General features: G+C 40.8%; 1 protein-coding gene across 5 annotated transcripts in view; it reads left to right on the forward strand.

Annotated features, from left to right (window-relative positions):
- The window catches only part of QKI (QKI, KH domain containing RNA binding), a 155,067-nt gene extending 146,380 nt beyond the window's left edge, over positions 1 to 8,687 (forward strand). For 3 of the 5 annotated variants that reach the window (XM_058735854.1, XM_058735852.1, XM_058735853.1), the window contains exons 7-8: positions 1,108 to 1,182; positions 5,566 to 8,687. In XM_058735854.1, the coding sequence (XP_058591837.1) occupies positions 1,108 to 1,182; positions 5,566 to 5,582 (92 nt within the window). In that variant the 3' untranslated portion in view covers positions 5,583 to 8,687. Of the gene's footprint in view, positions 1 to 320; positions 1,183 to 5,565 lie in introns of all 5 variants that reach the window. The other 2 variants (XR_009263479.1, XM_058735856.1) reach the window with 2 other exon arrangements.
- The last annotated feature ends 15,820 nt before the right edge of the window (positions 8,688 to 24,507 follow it).

The following is a 24,507-nucleotide window of genomic DNA, read 5'->3' on the forward strand; positions in this document are numbered from 1 at the left end:
CTTCGTAAAATGAATAATAATGAGTACTAAGTGACCAAAATCCATTCAGAGTCTTCCTTCTCGCTTTGCCACCTAAGCAGTAAAACATGATATTGACCACTTGGAGAACTGAGAAAATTATTTCAAATTGCTAAGTTATAATAAATTTGCACACAGATAACATGCATGATATATATCAAGTTTCACATCCTATTATTTTAAAATAAGCAGTGCCCTTCAAAACAGATGCAGACATGTGTGTTGGTGGTAGTGAGGAGATTGGTATTAGCATCAAGTCTTCATTGATGACTAATTTTTAATTCCCTTCCTTTTATCTTTAGGTATGGCTTTCCCAACGAAAGGCTAAGAATTCAAGAACGGTCTTAACTGAACCCTCATCAGATCTGAATTTAACAAATGCTTAGTCTCAGCAGCCTCCGGGGGGGTGGGGGGGAGCTTAGCCTAGCAGTCAGTGACTCACTTGCACTTTTTGCACACTGATAGAAAGTAAAAGTATGTTATTAATTTGGTTTAGTCTGTAATCTTACAAAGTAACGGTGATTCATAAAGGAGTGTATAGTGTACTGACTGCTAAGGGCACTACACTGTTTGCTTTACTAATCACCTAATTCATTGCAGTTCATACTTATTGACTCAGAGTTTCGAACCACAATCTGTAGGCTGTAAGAATTGCTTTTAAACCTTTTTAAGCGATAAACTCTGGAAGCGGTCTTAAGGTTAGCAAATAATTCTCAGTATTAAGCATGGCATTATTGAAGTGGTCCTGCTGCGAGAAAGGCACTTCAGTGAATATGTGACTAGTAAAGCTGAAATATGTTTGGATCTCATAGAGTTCACGAAACACTGTACCTTGGGATTGTGAATGAATGCGTAAAACAGGTTAAGGCCAAGATGTTTGAGATGAATGCAATATTAATAGACGCATATATACGCAACATATTACGGTTAATTTTAAAACTACTGTGCCTTAACATGTTTCTTAAAAGGAAACTTTTGTAGTAAAATGAACCTTTGAAATCCATTTTGATAAACCTGCTGTTTAATGTTTGTTTTCTTTTCCCTTGTGAATGTTTTCTAACTTTGTCTTGGTAATTGCAATTTAACTAGGTGCGGTGGCTACTAAAGTTCGAAGGCACGATATGCGAGTCCATCCTTACCAAAGGATTGTGACCGCAGACCGAGGTTAGTTTAGTTCTGCAGTTCTTGTTTATAAGAAATGCGCTGGGTGTCCGTAAAATTTGCAACACCACACCTGATGGAAAAATATAACTGCTTACCTGCACACCGTGTCTTTTCTTTTTCTAAATTAATTTGTCATAGTTGACAGATTTAAGGGTTGGGATTCTTTCCTCTCCTTTTCCTCTCCTCTCTCCTCTCTCCCGTTCTCTCCTCTCTCCCGTCTCTCCCCTCTCTCCCCTCTCCCCCCTCTCTCCCCTCTCTCCCCTCTCTCCCCTCTCTCCTCTCTCCTCTCTCTCCTCTCTCTCCTCTCTCTCCTCTCTCTCCTCTCTCTCCTCCCTCTCCTCCCTCTCCTCCCTCTCCTCCCTCTCCTCCCTCTCCTCTCTCTCCTCCCTCTCCTCTCTCTCCTCTCTCTCCTCTCTCCTCTCTCCTGTCTCTCCCCTCTCTTCTCTCTCCCCTCTCCCCTCTCTCCCCTCTCCCCTCTCTCCCCTCTCCCCTCTCTCCCCTCTCCGCTCCCCCTCCCCCTCCCCTCCTTTCTTTCCCTTTCCTTTTTTTTTTTTTGTGTTCCCTTCATATTTTAACTTATTAAGTCCTATATTAGTATGTACTGTGATTTATTCCTACTAAAACATGAATTGGTCCATGTGGGGAGGTATTAAATTTTGATGTTGCCTTAATTATTTTTCAGTAATAACCTTTGCTAAAATATACCTTGTAATTGTTGTGAAATTTTGGGTTGGTTTTGCAAAATGAACTGAGCGGATGGTGCTTTAATGAGAGAAGTAAAGGAATATATGCCTCCTGTGTCCTTGTGGAGAAAACTGAAGATTTAGTTTCCATTTTCCTTTTTATTAAGATACTTGAGCCACTGTGTAAACATGAGGATGTGCATGCCAAGTACTTAGGACTGTGACGATAACTTTGATGCGGTTGGAGTTTTTATGAGTGAGAAAATCAGTTCCCTCTTATTCTTACATTCTCTTGCCAAAATGGATCCTTTGATTTTTGTCATTTGCTGCTAAAATATATTATCCGAAGGTAAACTATCTCTTGAAGGTCTATGGAGACATGAATCCAGCTTTGAATATCTTTTTTGACTAACCTGTGACTGGAAAATAAGTCTTCATTTTTCTCCTTTTCAACACTTGCAATTTGTGTCCTATATATGCCCTTGGACCCTTTTATAAATTATTTATGTTTATTGAGGAGTGTTATTTTCGGTTTATTGACATTGAATTGTTTTCTTAGTGTGTCATCACAAGGTAAGAATCTGAAGCAAGGTAGAAAAAGATCTTTGAAGAGCTTCTGTCGCACATGTATTACTTACTAATTAATTTGATCGAAGTCTCTCATACTAGTGGGAAAAGTGAGGGATTTATCCACTCCTGTCCTACACCTTCTATGAATTTAAGAACGACCTACCTGCTTCACATGGTTCTCTTGAATACTGATGATAAACATTGGACACAACTGTTGTCCACGTCAGAATAAAATACTTTCCAAAGACATTGATGATACTTCTTTAGCATCAGACATAATTCAAAGAGCCTTGAATTGAAGACTTTTAACGTATACGTATGTTACTTAACGATTATTCAGTGAATGAAATAAATAGTCCCCAAGCTCCAAGCTCAGTGATGACCTGTGACAGTAGGACACCGTGGAGGTGTGCACTGCCCCTGTGTGTCCCCTTCTTGCAGAACGAGTCTCCTCGTGAAGGAGGACCTTGCTTTTAAAAGTCACTTTAGATCGAAAGAAACCCAATAATCCCGTGAATAATCTGAAGTCTTTTTCACATTGTTAATGTCTGCGATAGTTTGAAAGAGTGTTTTTAAGTAGTTTTTCTTCTATTAACCTTTCCCTGCCTGCCCCTTTTAGGAGGTTTCTCGTAATTTTGTTTTAACACAGTAATTATTGGTGACTCAGTGCTCCAGTGCCTTGAGATGGCAAAAAAAATATTAAGAAGATTTTATAGTACTTGGAAATGACATCACATTCCATGCATGGCTCTTTTGTAGTTATATGTGTTTGTGATTAGTCTTCTCACTTTTATTGAAAATGCAATGTCAGCAAACCGAAAAGCTACCTTTTTTTTTTTTTCTTTTTTTTTTTCCTTTAAATAACAGAATACTTGTATACTGCTGTTATGATCACTGTATGCACTCATTGGGTCTAAGGGAGATGTCTGAAGTCCTTCATTTAAATTATTTTATGATACTACTGTTTTCTCTATTTTTGAGGGGTTTTTTTTGTTTTGTTTTTGTTTTTTTTCTTTTTGAAGGGAAGATTAATATAAACATTCACTTTTAATGCAAGGAAACTCAGCCCTTGGACGTATAACCATGTAATTTTATATATGCATTTAGAGTACTGCATGGTTGACAAATATGTAGTTCTTTACTAAAAATAAACCCACTTCGACACCTGTTTCAAAACTGAATTTGAAGCCTGTAAAAGACCAACTGACTTGTTAGTCGTAGTGAACCATAAGTGATTTTGCACGGTGGACACACCTGTGTGTACTGTGGGAGGCCAGGACTTGGCAGAGGACGTGTTCTAGATGTTCTGGTGTGCACAGAAGTGGTAGTTTGCTTTGTTTCTTCCACACAAAAAAAATAATCAGAGTTTTTCTGAGTAATGATTTTATAAAAACCATTTACATAATTTGTATAAGAAACTTAATACAATTTTAATCAAAATCTTAAGTAATATCAAAAATGCTTTAAGATTCTGTATTTTGGGAGTGACTATGAAGTGGTATGACTACATCTTGTTAAATATTTATTTTCTTCTTTAATTTTGGAATAGCAAGCTTTTTTTTGAATAAAATTCCACTTATTTTTAAGAAATTCAGGGAAGATTTGGTCCCATTGAAGATACAGTATTTTTGTAGTATTTATAAACTATCCTAAATGATAGACTCTAGAAAGCCTTTTTGTTACATGAAAGTAAACCAGTCCATTATATAGATTATTTCAAATAACTCTGTGAACGTTATACCCACTGGGTCTCGATTTATGGAGTGGCACGGAGTCTACCTTCGCACTGAATAGTTTTTCATTCGCATCTCCTCTGCCTTAGTCACAATGGCAACAGTACAGAAAATTCTCTCAAACCTCAGAATAGAGTAGAAATAATTCAGCTGTTGAATGAGTCTTAAAAATCATACTACTGTTAAGTGGACCAAGTTTGAGGAAGCAGAATGTGACAGAGGTTGATTATAAGGAAGGAACAACTCGAGGACACTGGGCACGATAACTTTCCACTTGAGAACTACTTTGTGTTTTACTGTAATTTTTTTGATTTTTTTTTTGTTCTGTTTGTTATTTTGCAAAAGAAAATAGTATTTACAGGTGGCTTCTTTTAAAATATAAAATATAAAGCAGGAATGTATATGAAATGTCAGATTTTATTGTATTTGCAGAGTATTAGCTTTGAAATTGAATAAAGAAAGCTGTTTGTAGTTTTAAAATGCCTTATTGGTATCAATTAGAAATTTCTTCTATTTTTTGATGTACTTAGAGCTTTTTGAGTATAGAATTTTAAATGGCAGGATTTTACAGTGTTTACATGCCAGTGCATTTTATAAGTGTTCTATATGTGTAAAATAGTATTTTCAACTGGAAAGTGCTGGCTGGTGCGAAAGGCCTGGCCTTTTTCTGGTTCCCATGACGTTGCCTCCACCGCTAGACTACAGTTTAGTATTGCTTTGTATCATAAGGCCAAGAAATTCCATGTTGTTTGTAAATAGAATAATTGAAAAAGCAATAAACATTTATTGAACAAAAGAAACCTTGTTTGGCCCAGAGTTTATGTTGAACCAAATTGTTCATAGGAATTTAAATTTCCTTAGATTCATTTCTGTTGATCATCAGTTATTAATAATCACATCCATCATTAATAGTTGCTTTAATGCTTGCCTCTGAGAGAATACTAATGCTTAATAGCAGTCAGATACTGATAACTGCACTGACTGTTTCAAAATTCTGTTTATCAAACCTATTCATTGTTGTTGTTCTCCAGTTTCCTCCATTGACTGCTACTAACTATTAGTTGTTAGTTGTATTTTATTTCTATTTTTTCTTGTTAACCAGTTTTTGTTTTTGTTTTTTTTGGTGGGAGTGGGCTCTCCTTCATTTGTTCAAATCATGATATGAAACTGTCATGATTTTTATTGTATTCTGTAGATGGTGTCAATCAGTTTGTCAGAATTAAACATGCTTTTTTTTTATTAGTTGTGATTAGTTTTTCATGTTGTCATTAAGCCGTCACTAGCTGAAACTAATCTCTTCTCTATCTTTTCTTTTCTTTTTTTTTTTTTTGTTTTTTTTTTTTGTTTTTTTGTTTTTTTTTTTTGTTTTGTTTTGTTTTTTGTTTCTAACCACCCAGCCGCCACCGGCAACTAACCTATGACCTTCTGACCTCTGAACTCTTCACCCAATGATGACCTGACCATGCCTGCCTGCTGATCAGTTAACTGGTAATCGCCTTTGCTTGCCTGTCGTCAGTGCAGCGAGCTGAGGCACTTGTCCGTTCGTCTTACCATCTAACCAAACAAAAGACAAAGAAATTGTTGTCCTCCGACTCAGCTTTTGGTTTTTCTTTCTGTTTGGGTGAAAGTGGTTCTAGAACCTGCACTGAATAGTAGTAAAGCAATAAGGCCCAATTCATCCCACAGCACTGATCATCTTTTCACGTCCTACCCTAAGCGAACGGTAAGAAGGCCTCACTTCAGAAGGGGAGACAGATGGCCCTTAACTACTCAGTGACAGAGGCAGTTACTGTGAGAGACTTGTAGGAACCTTCTTCTCATAGCGAGCACAGCTCTCTGAATGTACCGTGTGATGATGCATCATGCATGGACCTTTGGTCAGGGACGCCATTGGTGAAGTGACTTCAAAAAGTATTCAAAATTTGATACGCTGTTTAGTCACTACAGTGCCCTCAAAGGGCAGAAGTTGCAGCCTTTTTTATATTGCCTGCCAAAATTGGAAGTATTAGCAGTGTGCCATGAGAGATCAGCCTGACAAGGAATTTTGAGAAGTAATGCAAAGAACAAAAACTGCAACACTATTTTTAAAAAGATAAATATCTGAGTTAAAATTACTGAACCTTTATTTTACAACCTCCTTTAAAAAATATACGAGAACAAGGTACATGCATTATGTGTCACATTACTGGGCAAACTGTTCAAATATTTTTTTTAAACCTCCCTGTATAGAAAAAAACAAAAATCATTAAGGATGTAAAAGCCATGCTTGCCTATTTGCTGTATACATGTAATGAAATTGTAGATAAAAGTGTAGTGCATTGAAACTAATGAACAAAAAGTAGATACTTTTACTATACAAGGGTGCTGGTGCAGAAAAAAAATATATATATTTTTGGAAATGTAGCATTTTATACTTTCAAGTGTTATAAAAAAAAAAAAAAAGAAAAAGAACAAAGAAACCCTTTATTTCATTAAATGATTTTTTCTGGTGGTTGTCAAGAAACAAAAGACCAAAAGAGCCTTTTTGTCTTTCTTTTTTATTTTTTAAGTATTGGAATAAGTCTAAAGAAAAGAAAGTGCCTTATTTTCCTTCATGGTCATTTAGTCAAGTGTCTTGTAAGATCAGCTCCTCCCTCAGAATACAAGTTAATGCATGTTTACTCAGTCGCCCGCCCAGTATGTGAAAGAAGATTTGAGGGGAGACCAATGAGTTGATGGTTTGAATTTTATATGATTTTTGCCACGTACCTTGATACAAATTTGCCAAATCTGATACTGTGAAAAATTTGATAACTTTTCTAATGCCAGACGAGTAGGTTTTCAAACATCATTCTTTTAAAATCATTACTGAGTGCTCTTGGTTACTGTGATATTTAAAGTTAGCCCAACAGGTTCTAAGATGAAACTTATCTGTGATTGGAACATCAATTTGCAGACAAAATTAGAACTTTATTTTATTCAGAGAAGGAGGGGTGTGCTGAATTTTTTCTTACTAAATTGGAGATAAATAGTATTCTTAGACTTTTTCACAAAAAATGAATCTTTGTGATTTTCCTTCAGGATAACAGTATTTTTTAATGGCCCAAATTTAACCAGACTTCTTTCTACCCTACCCGATTACTTGGGTGGTCCGTTTCTTTGGTGGCTTTTAGTGACCCAAGCGGCCCCTCCCACCCCTCCCCCGCCCCCCCCACACCTGTTTGTTTGTTTTCACTTTAAAACAACTGGCATCACTGTGCATGTAAATGCTCAACCACATGTGACTTTAAGCTTCCAGTTTCTCACGAATTTCAGTTTCGTAGTTGAAACGGTTTGTGCGCAGAGCCCGACCACGTCCGAACACTTGAGTGAATCGTCCATAACTGCTCAGTATCAGATGTGGCAGATTTCAAGTGGCAGTGGATCCCCAGCTCATCGGCTCACTCCCTCCCGCGTCCCTTCACAGCTTCACAAAGGTCAGCAGTGAGCTCAGTAAGCACCTTCGTGGTGACCCCCATCATCTTGTCTCACTTGGAAACCGTTTTCAGTTCATTTACTATGCAATAGACATTCATTGTTTTGTATTCAGCTAGCGTTGGTTTCTTGTGCCACTGCTTTGTCTTTCTGTTACACATACAGTCGTTTTGATTTATTCACGATATATGCTGTGCCATTTTGATTTCTATTTTGGTTGGTTGGTTGAATAAATTTGCGACACTCGAACACTTGAGGTGACAGTAGTTTAAAACCAGTACCAGTATTTGACCCAGTCTCATCTCAACTGTGTTACACCTGGACATTTTAGATGTTTATCAAAGGTCTTTTATGGGGAAGAAAGTAAATGTATGGGATAAATGTGTGACGTTTATAAGTAATGTTGGCTCTGAACAAACTTTTGGAAACTTAGTTGATAAAATTTTGGATCAACTGAAAAAAAAGCATGACTTTTGAAATCTCTGAATGCCTTGGTTCTCAGTATTATCATTCTTTATTGAATTTATTTCTTATTAAAATATGTAGTTTTTAAGACTTCTTTTCTGACAGTATTATGTAATTTTTTAGCGTGGGTAGCTGGGAGTGTCGCTTGTATGTTACCGTACAGCCGACATGTATTTTTGTCAATTCTTTATTATCTTAGTAGTTTCATGCTGTGTATGTATCATAACCAACCTATTGCCTATGAGAAACATGTAAGATAATGTATTTACAGCCATTGTTACAAGTTTATAATGTATTTTTCTATCTTGTTTTATATGTATGTTATATAACATTCAAAAAGAATTTTTTTCTTGATTGAGAAAAGGATACAAAATGCAGAATCCACAATTTTGATAACTGAAAATTGCCACTTGTTTTGCAGTACTTTATTATATTGGGTGTCTTGTCTTTCTTGGGCTTTTAGTTTAGCTAATGAATGAATACATTAGACACTTTTGGGTTTTAGTTGGGATTTTACATAGCTTGCATTTTAATTCTTTGGTTCTTTGCTGTTTCTATTAACCCATAGCATTATTTTAATAAATGTTATAATACCAACCTACTAACTCTGGACTATGTCTGTTTATTAACCTTTACGTGTTTAATAATTAAAATAAACAAATAAAGACAAAAGAATGTAAAGTCTTGAGTTACTGGACTAACCCTGAAGAACGTGACCACAGATAACCTAGCGTGACTTGTTTTTATGTTGTTTGTCAGCCTACAATTACGCACACTACTGTTAAAATCGGCTTCGGTTATTCTGGCCTTTTACCATGGGGGTAGGTGCCAGTAGAGACGGGAACAAAGTAGCGTTGGTTTGAGGCAGTCTTCTAGTCTTGCCACTTGCCTTTCAGCCTCTTGCATTACTAATTCCACACTTTCTTATTTTTCCTTCTCCAAAATAATCCCTGTCTGCTCACAGCATAAAGAGTAAAGAGACTCATTGTGATGATATACCCCGAACAACCAGTTTGATTCTTTGTTGAACCATTTCTTTCAATTTCTATAAGTAGGTGATTTTTTTGCTTCACATTATAAAGCAAAGGATCTGATGAGGTTTTGCCTTTCTTCACATTTGTGTTTTAACTGGACATTTTTCTTTTAGAAAGTGTTGAACTGTGTTAGCCACTGTTCCCATTGGGGCAGGGAGGGGTGCTCAACCAGGTAAAAGCCAAAGGTAGAGGAGGTCCGTTCCTTAGGACAGTTTAAAGTGAGCCATTGGTAATGACCACGCACCCTGCCTCCTCTCTCCCCTCATCACCCGTGGTGAGACAGGAGACCGAACGAACCATTGAGCTCTCCTCGAGCGTGTTCTCTCTCTCTCTCTCTCTCTCTCTCTCTCTCTCTCTCTCTCCTCCCTCCCTCCCTCTTCCAGAATACAGCCAGAATACTCTATGAATACAACAAGTTTAGGGAGAATGACATCGGCTTATGAGAAATCTAAAGATCATTTCTTGCATGCAAGTCGATTTAAGATTCATTAAATATCTTCATGCTTTTCTTGGCTGCAACTTAGGTAAATTGACCTCCGCTTACAAATTCTTTAGTTTTAACTCTTGAGGTACATTTTTATTTCACAGATACTGGTTATTTCCTCTTCTGTGAAACTGTTCTCCTGGATAATAAATTCTCAGGATGAATTTTTATGTTTGTAAATAATGGCTTATTTTTGTAAATTACATCTTATTTATTTTAAAGTTCTAAAACGTGGGGCTGAAACGAGTTACATGTTACAAAAGACCTAACTATACCAATATGCTATTAACCAATCAGACTGTCAAAGTATTCCCATATTTATATATTCCCGTAGTATATATACATAAATTACACAGATTAGCTGATTTAGTCATCCTAGAGGTAGTCCTTTGGAGCGAACAAATACAGCTGTTTCTCTGATTTGGCGTGCGGGGGTGGGGGGGGGCAGGGTGTATATTATTATTAGGTAGACAGAGCTTTAATAGGCTACCATCTGTAAAAGTTCTTGCCATACAGTTCACACGTCATTTTGTAAAAATTGGAAGATGTCTGTCAAGCTGCTAATCTAGAAGTCATCATGGTACCACGTCATTCAAATTGATGAATTTCTCTGCAACTCACTGTCATTGTCTGAAGCCTATGAATGCAGTCTCATCTCATTTTCCGTTAATGGTACTTCATGTATACGTATGTTGTACGGTCACCTTTTAAGTTGGAAAAGTTGTAAAAAACTATAAAAGGTGAACACAGTAGAAATCCCATTTTTTTATACAAGCTGCAGTAGCATTAAAAACGAAACTGCCCAATTCTTGGAACGATAAAACACTAGAGTCCTTTATACTATCATGTGGCAAAACAACTGAAAGTTAAGCTTTCAGTTGAGAAGTTGGCACAATTAATGCACTTAGTAGGTAAGCATGTTTTTCTTAGGCAAAATGTCGGGAAGAACGTGGCGCGAGAGGAGATGCGTACACCCACCCTACCTAGTGCAGTAGCTCTGTCAGAGTAGAGCCCTCCCGGAAGAGCCGTTGAATCACACTGTCCACGAAGGCAAGATGTGTATATTTATACGCCAAACAGGTAGTTAAGGTTTTCTGAACATACACACATGCATACGTACATACGGACGCTGTACGTTTTCTGGCGCACCGAAAGCAGGCCGTAGGTTTAAATGAAATTGCTCACAACCAAATCAAGAATCTTTTCTTTCCCAGTGAAGTCTAATCCTTGTGTATCACCTACGACAGTTCAGGGTTTCTCCAGGTGTTTTGGCTTTTGTTTGCTTGTTTGGGATAAAATGTCTGTCTCTACTCCTTGGTAACAATGAGCTATTACAGCATTTGTAGCAAGTGAGTTTTAGTAGAATGAAATGTATTGCTCAGTTAGAATCTTTTATTAAATAGCAAAAATTACTCTCAAAACTCCGACTCACAGGCTTTCTAAGAAGTACCTAAGGTCATTTTTTTAACATTGTCACAAATCCCTGAACACCTTTATTTAAAACAGAGAAATTGTCTCATTTTATAGGCAGATACTTTTAGAAATATTCCTGTGGCACACACATGTGATTTCGTGTGTGGTTTCTTTCATAAAAAATTGAAGTGGCTTTGTTAACAAAGAGACTTAAAATCCTATGCATACCTGGTCCTCAATGCTGAATCAAACTGGTTCACCTAAGCATAGTATTCTCCTTTCTGTATTTCTGCTGCACTAATTGCCAGGGGCGGGAGAGAAGGAAGAATTAACTCCTATTAGAGGTGGGTGGGTGGCAGGTGCAGCAAATAGGAACACAACGTTGATTTCGCATCGCTTATGATTTTGCTGTCCCTTCTTGGCAAAGCACATCACCTCGTAGGGAAATCTCAGCTCCCAGAGTAAAACAACAACAACAAAAACTTACATATATTTTTAAACTGCTATTACTGAGAAGTTTTGATTACCAAATGCATCTTGTATGGTTTATACTGTAGTGGTGTGTGTAAGACATTTAGAAGTTTGCATGTGGAAGTTGTCTACAGAGAGAAAGTTTGAATAGGCTTCTCGAATCCCATGTGAATGGAGAACCCCGTATGACTGTATGCGAAGTGCAATAAACCGACTGGAAAAAGTGCGTGTGCTTCATCCTCAAACCAACCGCAGCTGAAAATGCTGTTCACGCCCCTTCCAACACGTAAACATCACGACAGAGAATGCACATTTTCATTTGTAATTGTTGCTTTTACCACTATTTGAAAAAAAAAAAAAAAAAAAAGGAATCTGACCTGGAGCCCCTGCCACTTACCCGGTGGCCATACTTGCCTTGATTTCAGTGATTAAGAAAAAGAAATCAATGAACAGACTCAACAGTATTCCTCAGTTGGGTGTGCATCTGGAATAGTTCTCATTTCTGAGAAACACAGGCACAATTTGTAGTTTTTAGACGTAAAGAGTAAAGGAATGCTCACCAAATCTTGGTCTTGTCAGCTACACGAAAAGGACTAGTGTCATCAGTTTCTTGAACAGAGCAGAATTGGTTAAAAAAAAAAAAATTTAAAAATTGGCTTCCAGTAGTTTGGAACCTTTGAGATTTCATCCTGACGTCCAAGTCTTAGGACTCCCCTGTACCTGCAGTTTCCCAGTTCTTAATTTTATCCATAGGCTCTCCAGATTTCTTTCCCTCCTTTCTGATCACTAGAACCTTAGTCTTCTTGGGCAGTACGTTTTCCCCACACGTAGAAAAGTAGCCGGCGGAGGTAAGATACGGAGCACAAGATCCGTGCCAGCGCCCGCAGACCGCGTCTGATTCGGCCTGGACAGTGTCGTTGCTACTGCTTTAATTGCCTTCCAGCATTTAAAGTCTAAAGGTCAGATTTAAAAAAAAAAAAAATCTTTTCACAAGATCTGCGCTTCAAAAATCGAAATCTCCAGAATGCTGAAGGCTGCATTTTCACATCGTAGCCATCAAGCTGAAGCTGAATAATTTTGTTACTCCCCTTAAACCGAACTCTTCCCCAGTTTGGTAGCACACCTGACTGGATTTGCTTGATCCTGTCTTGCTTTAATTGTTTCCCTCAACTCTCTGGTTCCTGTGAGTATCTGTGCTTGCCTCTCTCGATCCAGAATAGTAATTCTGCCTTCCATCAGACTAGCTTCTCAAAAGGTGTAATTTGTAGAGCACGTTTTAATGGTTTTCTTCCTGGAACAGTCAGATGAGTAGGTTTCTAAGTGAATAAGAAATTATTAGTCTCATAATTCATACATGTTACATTAATATTTAATTAGGGAAGGAATTTCTATTAAGTGAGTGAAGGGAGTAGATGACATTAGGCTTTCCTTCCTAATGTAAATTCTTGTAATTATCAGCTACCTCTTTATAGTAACTCTGTGTTCTTGTTAGAAGGCAGTTGAACTAATGGGACATTTAAAAATTGTGTTAAAAATATCCCACGTCTGAAAGAAAATATTAGTGCTCGTATGATCACATTTTTCCAGAGAGTGTATATTAAAATTCAAGTATTCCAGTTAAATGCTACTTTGTGAAGTATATAGAGTACAAACCATCATAAAAATGCTTATTTGTATGTATGTGCTATGCAACCGTTTCAAAGAACATCTCAAAATTAGGATGAGAAGTCACTATTGTGTTTTCTTAATGTATGCTCCTGTTATGATATTCCTTATACTCTGGTTACTTAACTGGATACTAAGGAGAATTGTGGGAAAGAATGGTTAAGATCAAAATACTAAGAGAAGAAGACATTTGCAGATGAATCCACAAGTGTTTTCCTGCAGAACTTTTGGAGTTGATACTAAAAATTTCAGGATCGCTCATTTACTTAGAACTTCTCTCAAGGTTGGGAATGAATGAAGTAACATGGCTGTGCTTGAAACCTGGATTTTGACAGCTGCTCTTACCACAGTATTTTAAATTTTTGTCTATAGAATTAAAACAGATTAGTAGTGCAAGCGGAAAGTTGCCTTGAATACATTCTAATTAAATGACTTCTATTAATAAATGATGCTTTTGCCCATTGTTTTCTCGGTGAGGTAAAAAGGCACTCAAAAATTGTTCAAAGCTTAAACTTTTAAGAGTTCTGGATGGTGGGAAAACTGAAAACTTGAAGTTGGCGGGTGGGGGGCGTGTGAAAACGCCTACCTAAGAATCTGAGATCCAAACCGGAATGTGGGAACAAAAACAGACTCAGAAATCAAACCCACAAATGCCCCACCGTGAACTGTTCAAGCATAGGTTTAGGGGGCTATTTAGCAGTGAAGTTGATTTTTAAGTCAAAGAAGAGTTTGGTATCACATCCGGAAGTAGTCTGTCATCACTAAATTATCAGTGCTGATTCCTTTTTTTAACGTTTACTTATTTTTGAGAGGGAGAGAGCAAATCCCAAGCAGGCCCCACACCATCAGCACAGGGGGTCGGTGGGGGTGGGGGTGGGGTGGGGTGGCGGGTGGTGATTTGAGCCCATAAACTGTGAGATCGCGACCTGAGCCACCCAGGCGCCCCTATCAGTGCCAGTTCTAAAATGAATTAGATACCTCCCTCCGACTACTCTTGGAGCTTATAATAAAAGCGAAAAAGAAAAAAGGTAGTTTGTCTTACTTTGCTATATTCCAAAGGGCATTCCTTTTCACTGAATTCTCTGTGAGCACTTGACAAAGAGATCTTATACTATCCAAGAAAACACCACGATGTGGACTCCACCAATTACCTGTATACCCTTAAGCTAATAAATACCCAAAAGTCCTTGTATATATCTTGACCCCTCCAAAGAGGTGTTCACCCGAATTTTTCCAGACCGCTTGTTGCGTGCAGCCTCCGAAGGACTCCACTGGCATCCTTAGCTCCGTTCCAGAGACTTCATGGCAAAGAAGAGTTGCTGAATCACGCAGCATAGATTGTATCTGAGCTTCAACTAGTGCAAAGTAATTTCCGGGGGGCATAACTCGCTCTGATTACTGGAATACGTGTGTGCTATCTGCGTCTACAGAACTCCAAATCCAAGCAAATACGCAATGACGGTAGCCAGCAAGAGTGCGTGTTACTAAGGGTAACCCTGGGAAGGCTCAGTCTTTCTTGGCCTCTGTATCCCCTGACATCGGAGAGTATACTTTCAGCACCGAATTGAGCGGCGCTAATCAAAAGGACCAAAAAAAAAAAAAAACAAAACAAAAAAAACAAAAAACCACGTAAATTTAAATAATTTACGAATTTGAAAAACCAAGTTGGTTACCATGCCCAGTCCCATTTCTTAAGTATTGTTTCATTCGTCATCCTCCTAGACCCAAAGACAATGGAAGTAACTCCCTGTGGAGTCTGTCTTACCCTCTGGAGCTACCAATTCTCTGAGAGTTGGGTGATCTTGTCACAATGACCCATCTCGGCAGGTGGGGGAGGAATGCCTTCCGATTCTTCCGCCCAGTCGGCTCTCTTTCCTTTTCAGTCTGAATTACTACGTATTTTCCCTATGAGAATTTCTTGAGGAATCGTGGTAATGAAATGAAGACCAATGCCAGGGGAGAGTCAGTGGGCTGTATATCGGCGAAGTTTATTGTAGTACCAAATCATATGCCAGTGGCTTTAAAAATCAAACGCTAGATCAAAGACACTAGGAAGGATCCCATCAGGAATCCTGTCTGTCCTACTCTCATTGTTATTCCTATGGATGAGTATTAGCTCTGCAACTTTTTGAGTGCTTAACTGGATCGGACACATGGTGTTAATCAGATGCTACGATCAGTACATGATTCAATAAAATCAGTGACATAAAATTAACAAAAATGACCATTTCTCTGTATATCAAAATGCATTAAAGCCAAACGTGTGCATGAATTATGTTATCCAAGGTGGTAAAACCCTATAGTAAAAGAGATTAATGCTTTGGCATCAGAAACCAGGAGGAACCTATAAACACTGAATATCCATATCCTTTCAGTAAATGCCCCCCTGGTGACCTGTTTGGGACATTTTGCTTTTGTTATTCTTGCGACTGATAAGTCTCAAATTCGTGGTCTGGGTAGACAGCAGAATAGGACATTTTAATCCGAGACCTCTTTTACTGCACAAGGAATTTTTAGACTCTTTTTGAAACAAAATGTGTAATGTTTTACTGCCGCCCTTTAAGTTACGTTCTTTAAACAAAACAGCTCTAAGAAATTTAAAGGTAAAATATCTGTGAGAGGCCACAAATTAAAAACCATGGCTTTGCGTGTATAATGTGTTTGCTGTGCATTGATTTTTAAATTTATGTTTTAGAGCAATATAAGCTTGCTTTCCACAGTTGCACTGTGGGCTTATGTCACCGAAAGCATCCACTATCTGAAATCTTGGTATATTGCAAACCATACTGGAAACACACAGCCTGCTCCTTCGGGTTTTATGTGCTTTGTCAAAAGGAATGCAAAAGCCGTGCATTCATTGTCCAAATAAAGATTTCAGTTCCACACGTACATTATAACATACCAAGTTAACCTGGAGTGTGTGTGTCCACAGAGACAAATTGATCATTTTAATTGAGGCTGCTTGATCACAGTTATTTTTCTGTGCTTTCTTTTATCATAGGAAATGCTACAAACAAATGGAGGTTGCTTTACTATTGCTTTTTTTTTTTTTTTTTAATACACCGGTGATTCTGGCAACGTATTTTTGTTTTGTTTTGTTTTATTTTTATTTTTTAAATTCTGTTTATTTTTGAGAGAGAGACAGAGCACAAGTGGGGGAGGGACAGAGAGAGAGGGAGACACAGAATCTAAAGCGGGCTCCAGGCTCTGAGCTGTCAACACAGAGCCTGATGCGGGGCTTGAACCCAAGAACCGTGAGATCATGGCCTGAGCTGAAGTCGGACGCTTAACTGACTGAGCCACCCAGGCGCCCCACTTTGTTTTGTTTTTTAATACACTTAAATTTTTAGAGCAGTTTTGGGTTCACAGGAAAATTGAGGAGACAGTCTAAAAATCTGCCGTATCGTCCTGTCCGCACACGTGTACAAGCTTCTCTCACTGTCAGCATCTTGCACCAACGTGGGGGCATTGTTACAACGAGTAAACCCGCGTGGACACATCATCATCTCCCAAAGTCCATAGTTTGTGGCTTACTCCTGCCGTTGTACATTTTATGGGTTTGGACAAACGTATAATGACATATTTACGTCATTATGGTAGCATACAGAGTGTTTTCACTGCCTTCATAATACTCCATGGCTCCCTATTCCCCTTCCCCCAACTCTAGCGCCCACTGATCTGGTTCACTATCCCTGTATTTTGCCTTTTCCAGAATGACTTCTAGTTAGGATCATGCCCTATCTACCCTTCTCAGACTGGCTTCTTTCACGTAGTAATAAACATTTAAGTTTCCTCCATGTTTTTTTGCTCGTTTCTTTTTAGCGCCAAATAATACTCCATGGTCTGGATGTAACCACAGTTTATCCCTTGCCCTACTGAGCGATATGTTGGTTGCTTTCATGTTTTGGCAGTCGTGAATAAAACCGCTATTAACATTTGTGGGCAGGTTTTTGTGTGGACATAAGTTTTCACTTCCTTTTGGGTAAATACCGAAGAGCATGATTGCTGGATCCTATGGTAAGAGTGTGTCTAGTTTGGTAGGAAATTGTCCAACTGCCTTCTTCTAAAGAAGCTGTGCCATTTTGCATTCAGAATGTAATAGAAGGGTGGTGACTACGGAGACAGCTAAAAATGTATGTATAGGAATTTCAAGAGTGAACCAGCAGTCCCGTCGTTTCATCAAATCCAATCTGGAACTCACGCTGACTTATTAAAATTCCAAATATGAATATGAATGAAGAACTTTTCAAAATTCCTAAGCTGTTTTATTCACCCAAGAAATACTTATGTCCTGGGATGATTGTGCTAAGCACCATGCCTGGCTTCTGTTAGACAAGAATGAAGATACAGGGCTTACTTCAAACAGCTCAGAGTCTAGGACTGCGGAAGACAAATAAACATCAAATAAAAATAGTAAGTTAATTATCCAGCCTGTGGAACAGCAACATTCCAAGCCCCAGTTCTGCACAGAACATCTAGTAAATTTAGGATCCTCTCTGGTGAGGAAGGGAGTTAAAGGTCTACTCATGGCAAAGGTGGCTATATTTTAGTAGCAAGTTTTGCTTCTGGTTGTAGCCGTAATTGAAGTGACCCCATTTTGTATAAACCTATTTCATTGAATTACTCTCCAACAAATAGACCTTCAAAAAGTGACTCCATTTGGATTTTTCAGTGTTAGGGGAAAGAACCCACTTGTCCTCAGCCACCTCAGACTCCTGTTGAGAAAGGCATTTCTCAAGCCAAGCACTGCAGTTCGGGGCCTGACTTTCCACATTCTAGGGGCCTTGGCAGTCTCCTTTGGACCCCAAGCCAAGCCCTGGTGTGACACTCTACCAGGGTCGGATGCTGACGGCATCCCATTAGCAATCTCTGAAATCTCTCTTCCTTCCCTGGGATACACCTTAGTGGTAACATTGAAATTAGAGACGCTTCCATGGTCATTGTCTGAGGAGAGGAATTCTATCGAAAAATGGCAGCCTTGCATTTAATCTTAGTAATCTATATGCATTTCAAGTAAGATTATTCTTAAGACTGTTAGTCTTTTTGTTAGCTCTGTTCTTTGAATTTTTTTAATGTTTATTTTTGAGTGAGAGAGAGAGAGAGAGAGAGAGAGAGAATGAATAGGGGAGGGAGAGAATGGGGGAGAGGAGACACAGAATCCGAAGCAGGCTCCAGGCACTGAGCTGTCAGCACAGAGTCCAATGCGGGGCTCGAACCCATGAACCGTGAGATCATGATCTGGACCGAAGTCAGACGCCCAGCTGACCGGGCCACCCGACGCCCGTTCGAGTGCTCTTCAAGAGAGGAGCAGTTTCCCATCTCTCTGCATTTAACTGTGATTGGAACCTAAGTGCTCAATAAATATTTGCTGAATGAGTAAGTGCCACGATACGGCTCCTTGCCAAAGCTGTCCCTTGAGAATTGTAAAATCAGGCAAGACTTAGGCCTTGGAATTGGCATGGAAACCAGTTGACTAACTGGCTGAAGGTACTGTAAAGGCATCAAGCAGGGGGAAGGAGGTGGTTGCTGAACAGGTTGTCCGATACCCCTGAGCCTGTATGTGGATGATGGGGACACTGCCATCGCTGTGCTGGCCTGGCCTGTCCCTTCCGTCCGAAACACTTAGACTGTACTCCTCACTCAAGGCTATCTTCGATATGTGCTAATGTGAGCATATACTCATATTAAATTATTGACGAAAAGGCAGGATGCAAGATACATATCCACGTTTCTGCATCTGAGAGATCCCAAGCATCTTTCAGCCAGCATCATCCGTAACATGACGTAGAACAAAAGACATTGATCAAAGCCCCTTAGAAGTAAGAACAACTTTGGTGACCATACACACGAGCACGCCCCTCATTACAGATGAGGAAACACATACCCAGAGAGATACACCCAGAGATGATATTCCTAAGTTCATCTATGTGGGCGATGGGACAGGGGGTGGAACCTTTTGCTGTGTGGAACTTCTGGAACATGCTGGCAGGCGTGGTTCCTTCGGATCCGAGCAGCCCAGATTTAAAGGGACAGTCCCCTCACGGCACTCCGGCTTTTTTAACGTGACCATGACCCCCACATACCAGTCTAGTTCATTCACTGCTCCAGGCGGCATTTGCTAAACACAAAACTGAAAACAAAAAGAGGCATATTCTCAAAAAAAAGGTGTTTTATGGAATCCACTGTGATAGAAAACACACAGAAGCTATCTCACCGCTGAAGAGTTACACGGGAGGCAGGTACATAGAAAATTCAAGTGGTTGGTTCTTTTCTTACCCAAATGTGGTCAGTACCTAGGAGGCACTTGATGAATAGTATCTGAACGGACAGCTCTGCCCATCAGAACTTGCAGCCTTCACGCTAGAATTATTGCAACGGCTCTGGTGCATATTCCTGCTTCTTGACTATCCCACAGTCCACTCATCTCTCCATTTCTGGCAAGCCCGTCCACAGCTGACAAAATCCCCTCCCTCATCTTCTGGCCCATCCTCAGTGACATATCCCTTTTCCTCTGCAGCAATAACGGATTTGGGGGGCGGGCGGCGCCTCCGTGGCTCTTTCACTGTATTTAACATTCTATAGACTGTGACAGTTTATTTCTAGGACAGGCATCCGTACCGATACTTTCATCAAAAAACTGTCAGGTGCTTGGACCCGTGCCCTCACAAAGCTCTTGCATCTAATGTTTGGGTTTCTCCGAGCACTGTCGTTGGCCCTTTAAGCAGAACTGAAATATTTACTATTAAAACACTACATCACATCTAAATTGGGTCCAAGGCTACACATTCTTATTTATTGAACCTAAAAACTGCTTATGGACATAATTATGAGGGGGTGTAAATGCCTCAGTCTCTAAAACAGAATCTTAAAAACCACGTACTGCTCATATTTGAAACAATACACAGAATATAAAGTGAATATAGACTGAAAAACACCCACTCCATATGTGTCTGATCTTTTTTTTTTTTTTTTTTGCCTTAAACTGTGAATATTTGGACTTCTAAAGTGAGCTCTGTGATCGTTTTAACAACAAAAATAGATTGACCCTGACTTCCTTTCATCGATAAACCCTTGGAAAGTCTAGACTTAGCTCGGGACTCAGGGATTTTGAAAGAATCTGATTTTAACCACTTTTCGGTAATGGAGACATTGACAAATGCAGCAGTCAGCCCACAACGCCTGGTGAGGAAGAGCCAGCCCGCAGGACTCACCACCCAGGGATGCACCCAGGAAGTCCTGGGACACGGGAAGCTAGGGTCTTTGGAAAAGCTTGTTCTTATACTTCCCTTGGAGTGGTCTGTGACAGAATTTGTAAACCTACCTGTTTCTCCATAGTGTGTTTGCTTTTCTCCTTTGTACCAGGAAGGGGAGGGGTGCTTGGTCCTGGCCCCTGGTTCCTTCAGCTGAGCTCCTGTTGTGGGGTGGGGGTGTGCTTTCTGCTAATCTGGAGATTTTTTTTTTTTTTAATATTAGCAGTACGGTGACACCCCCTCCCCCCACACACACACACTTTTAAAGAATGAGGCATTTGTTGCCCTTGTACGTGTGGCCGCCAAAGAAGTTTAGGTTACATAAGAATGTGCCACCAAGGGCTGTGGCCAGTACTTGTCACAGATCTGTCCCAAGATACCTGGGCACTGGCCTTGGCAAACATTGCCTTGAAGACCTGCGGTGCTCCCCAGAGTTCTCCCCAATTTTGCGGAGCGCCAGCCATGTGGAGGATAGCATGGCCTCATCGTGCACTTTCAACCACAGCCCCAGTAGAGAAAGAACGATCTCCTTCTATGGCCCAGTGGCCGCCCAGTCTCCAGTCCAATAGAACAGGACTGAGCTCATAGTTACCACACACACACACACGGATGGATTTTTTTTCAATCACTTTGAACCTTGCATCTTTAAGGTGTTCCATAAATATTAATGTATTTATCAGCATGACATAGACTATCCGTGTGCATGGCTACTTACTACCTCCAGTTACCTAAAACTCAGATCTCATGGAGCGCCTGGGTGACTCAGTCCGTTAAGCGTCCACCCCTTGATTTCGGCTCAGGTCATGATCTCACGGTTCGTGAGTTCGAGTCCTGAGTTGGGCTCTGTGCTGACAGCTCAGATCCTGCTTGGGATTCTCTGTCTCCCTCTCTCACTGCCCCTCCCTGCTTTCTCTCTCTCTCTCTCTCTCTCTCTCTCAAAATGAATAAACCTAAAAAGACCCCTCAAATCTCAGATTTCTCATCTATAAAATGGAGAAACAGTATCTACCTCATAGAGCTCTTAGGGGGATTAATTGAGCTGCCGAAGGCAAGCCTCTCAGCGCATTGGTGTGTGTTCACTGAACATCTGCCATCATGACAGTCTTCTGTTGCTCCCGGTGCCGCGTTAAACTGGAGTATCTAAACTGGAATCACCGGGAGGAGAAGCTTTCCTACCTATTGTAGTCTTGAAAGAATATAACATACCTTCCGAAGACCTCCGAGTACTTACGTGGGCGCTCAGGCACTCTTTGAAGTGTTAAGCAAGATGTTGTACAAACCGCCTCCATGATTCAAATATAACTTGTGCATTTTATAACTAAGTGGAAGCTTCAAGTCAAATCCAGCAAAACTCCTCTCACAACTGTAATGGGCATTCACAGTGGCGATTGCCTCAAAAGGCACTATTATTAAATGATATTTAAGCCTTGTCTATCTACATGTGAAATTCTACTCTGTATATTAAACATCAGTTTGTGTGAATTAAACATTTCAAAGGGAAACAGTACCTCCGCATGTCCCGGCAATTCGATTAGGGTATTTACTACTCTCGGGCGGTTTTGTTCTTATTCTATGAATATTCAGATGAGGCCACGCGTGGAAATGATTTGATCGGAAGCAAGAGGAGGCACCGTCCGCGCCAGCCTGGTGCTGACAGCCTCCCGCCGATGGCCAGGAGCCCTTCCCAACAATGCTTTCTAAACTCTCTTGTGCTCTGCGCACCCCTGTCTAGCTGCGAAGGGGCACGGCCTGCGGGGACCAGTTATCCTCTGCCCTTCACTGACCGCAAAACTTGCTGAAACTTTATTCTTCTAAACGCTTATGGAGAAATGCGAGTAAAACACTAACAAGCAGACGAAGAGGCTTTCCTGATCCTGACACTGTTCCTGCCGAGGGAAACCCCACCGTGGCTTTACCAGTTCCCAAAACCACATGCATGCCTTTCTCAGGAAATGCCTGGCCCTGCTCTCACTGTCCGGGGCCAGAGGAGCGTCAGCCGAGATGCCAGGAGGAAAGTTTGGTCAATTGCCCTTTGTCATTGAGGGGAGTCCCCTCTGGGCACCGCCCACGTGGCAGGCTGTGTCTTGACCTGCTATCGTCGTGCAAATTTTGCCCTGCTAATTCCGTGGGGACCAGGCCAGGATGCACCTGTTAGAAGCCAGTCTTTGAGAGCACAGCGGATTGGGTTCCGAGGGGCGATCAGACACGCAGGTTAGTCCGCTACCGAATGTCGCCAAATCTCGGGCTTGTCTGTGTAAGTACGGTTTTATTTTGCAAGAAACCTAACCCCTCTGGAAAATATGATAGAAAATGTAGTTAAAAACAGTAACATCCCCTGGAATGTTGTACAGATCTGCTCTTAAAGAACTCAGAGACGGAACGTCAGAGTGAGGGGGAACAGGGGACAAGAACCGAGACTGGCCAGGTGGTCAGAGGAGAATTCTAGGAGATGATTGATAAATAGACCCATCCGGTCATCCTCCCGTTGGGGCAGCCGGAGAAAAATGGGAAGGAGGTAAAGCTGCTGGTGCCAGTGGGTTTTTAAAATTTTTTTTTTGTTTTTTGTTTTTACTTGTAATCTCTTACATTCCTGGGCTTTACATATTATACTTCCAGACTTAAGCACATGCTAGAAATTCCGTTTTTTCTCTGAGTAGATTTGAATGCTTCTCAGAGAGCAAGAGCCGTGGGGCACCTGGGTGGCTCATTCAGTTAAGCTCAGGTCACGATCTCACAGTTCGTTAGTTCGAGCCCCACTTTGGGCTCTATGCTGACAGCCTGGAGCCTGCTTTGGATTCTGTATCTCCCTCTCTCTGTCTCTCTGGCCCTCCTCTGCTTGTTCATACTCTCTCTCTCTTTCTCTCTCAGAAATAAACAAATAAATATTAAAAAAAAAAAAAAAAAAGCAAGAGCCTCATAATGGGTCTTGTAGAAGCTTCCCGGCTCCAGACTGCAAAAGAGGAGTCAGGACGGGAACTCAGTTTTTGTGTAGAAGAGACAGGCTTGTATAAACACAAGACTAGAGTAGAAATCATTCCTATGAATGGATTTCTGAGGTTGGAAACCTGTGCTTAAAACAGAGGTGTGAAAATGATGCTCTAGGTCGGCAGACTGGCTCCGTGAAATTGAGTTGGGAATAAAGCTGAGAAAAACGTAGAAAATCAGCCATGTAATCATGCTGGGAACACTCTTTCTGGGGGAAATCTCTGTTGCACGACGTGTGAATTTAACAGGACCGCCAAGTTACATCTTGGCTCCCTCCACCTGGTCGTGTGAGAAACTTGGGGACAGGAGGGGACAGAGCCCAGTAGGCACGGACCTGAAGTGGAAAAACAGGACACTGTTCACAATCATGTGGCATTTCACCGAAGGCTCTTTCCATTTGACGTTCTTGCCCACCCTTGAGAATCGAATTCAATATATTTTCCTCCCCTGGGGGAGCCGTACCCTCAAAGCGACAGAAAAGGATGCCTGAGACCCACCACACCCAACATGGAACCCGTCATCTTCCCACTTGGATGTTTCCACCTCACCAGCCAGTGCCAGTTCCCATGAACCTACGAGTCAACCCCGACTCCCTCCTCCCAGGCTTCTGGCATCCATCCTGTTGCTTCTCCTCATCTGTCCCCCTTCCTGTATCCCCCACGCCGCCCCGTTGATGCCATATCTCACGGGGACACTGCAGCAGAGCCCTCTGGGCGGCACCGTCGACTCCGTCTGTCTGTCAGGGCTCAGAAGCCCTTTCGGATTCATGAATGCTCAAGCCTGGGCTTTCCCACTCCTCTCCCCTCATTTTCTTCTGGAGTCTGGAGCCCGGAAAGGTCCTAGTTTTGGTCTTGCCCTCCCTTCTGCGAGCCTCTCATGTGCCAGTTACACCTCAGCTCTGTGGACAAACTGTAGTGACTACAGTCGTCTCACGTTCAAAGCGACAATTCTTCCAGATACGCCACGAGATATTTACCTCCGTCACACAAAGCTCATAACCCTTCAGCAGCCGCCGTGATCCCCTTGACTGCCCCTCTGTGGCCCCCTCTCCACTCCGGCCTCTCCGGGGTCTGGAACCCAGCACCCTTATCCCCAAACACCGCCTTTAGAATGCATTCT

The sequence above is a fragment of the Neofelis nebulosa genome, chromosome 6 (genome assembly GCF_028018385.1).
Source record: "Neofelis nebulosa isolate mNeoNeb1 chromosome 6, mNeoNeb1.pri, whole genome shotgun sequence".
Taxonomy (NCBI): Eukaryota; Metazoa; Chordata; class Mammalia; order Carnivora; family Felidae; genus Neofelis; species Neofelis nebulosa.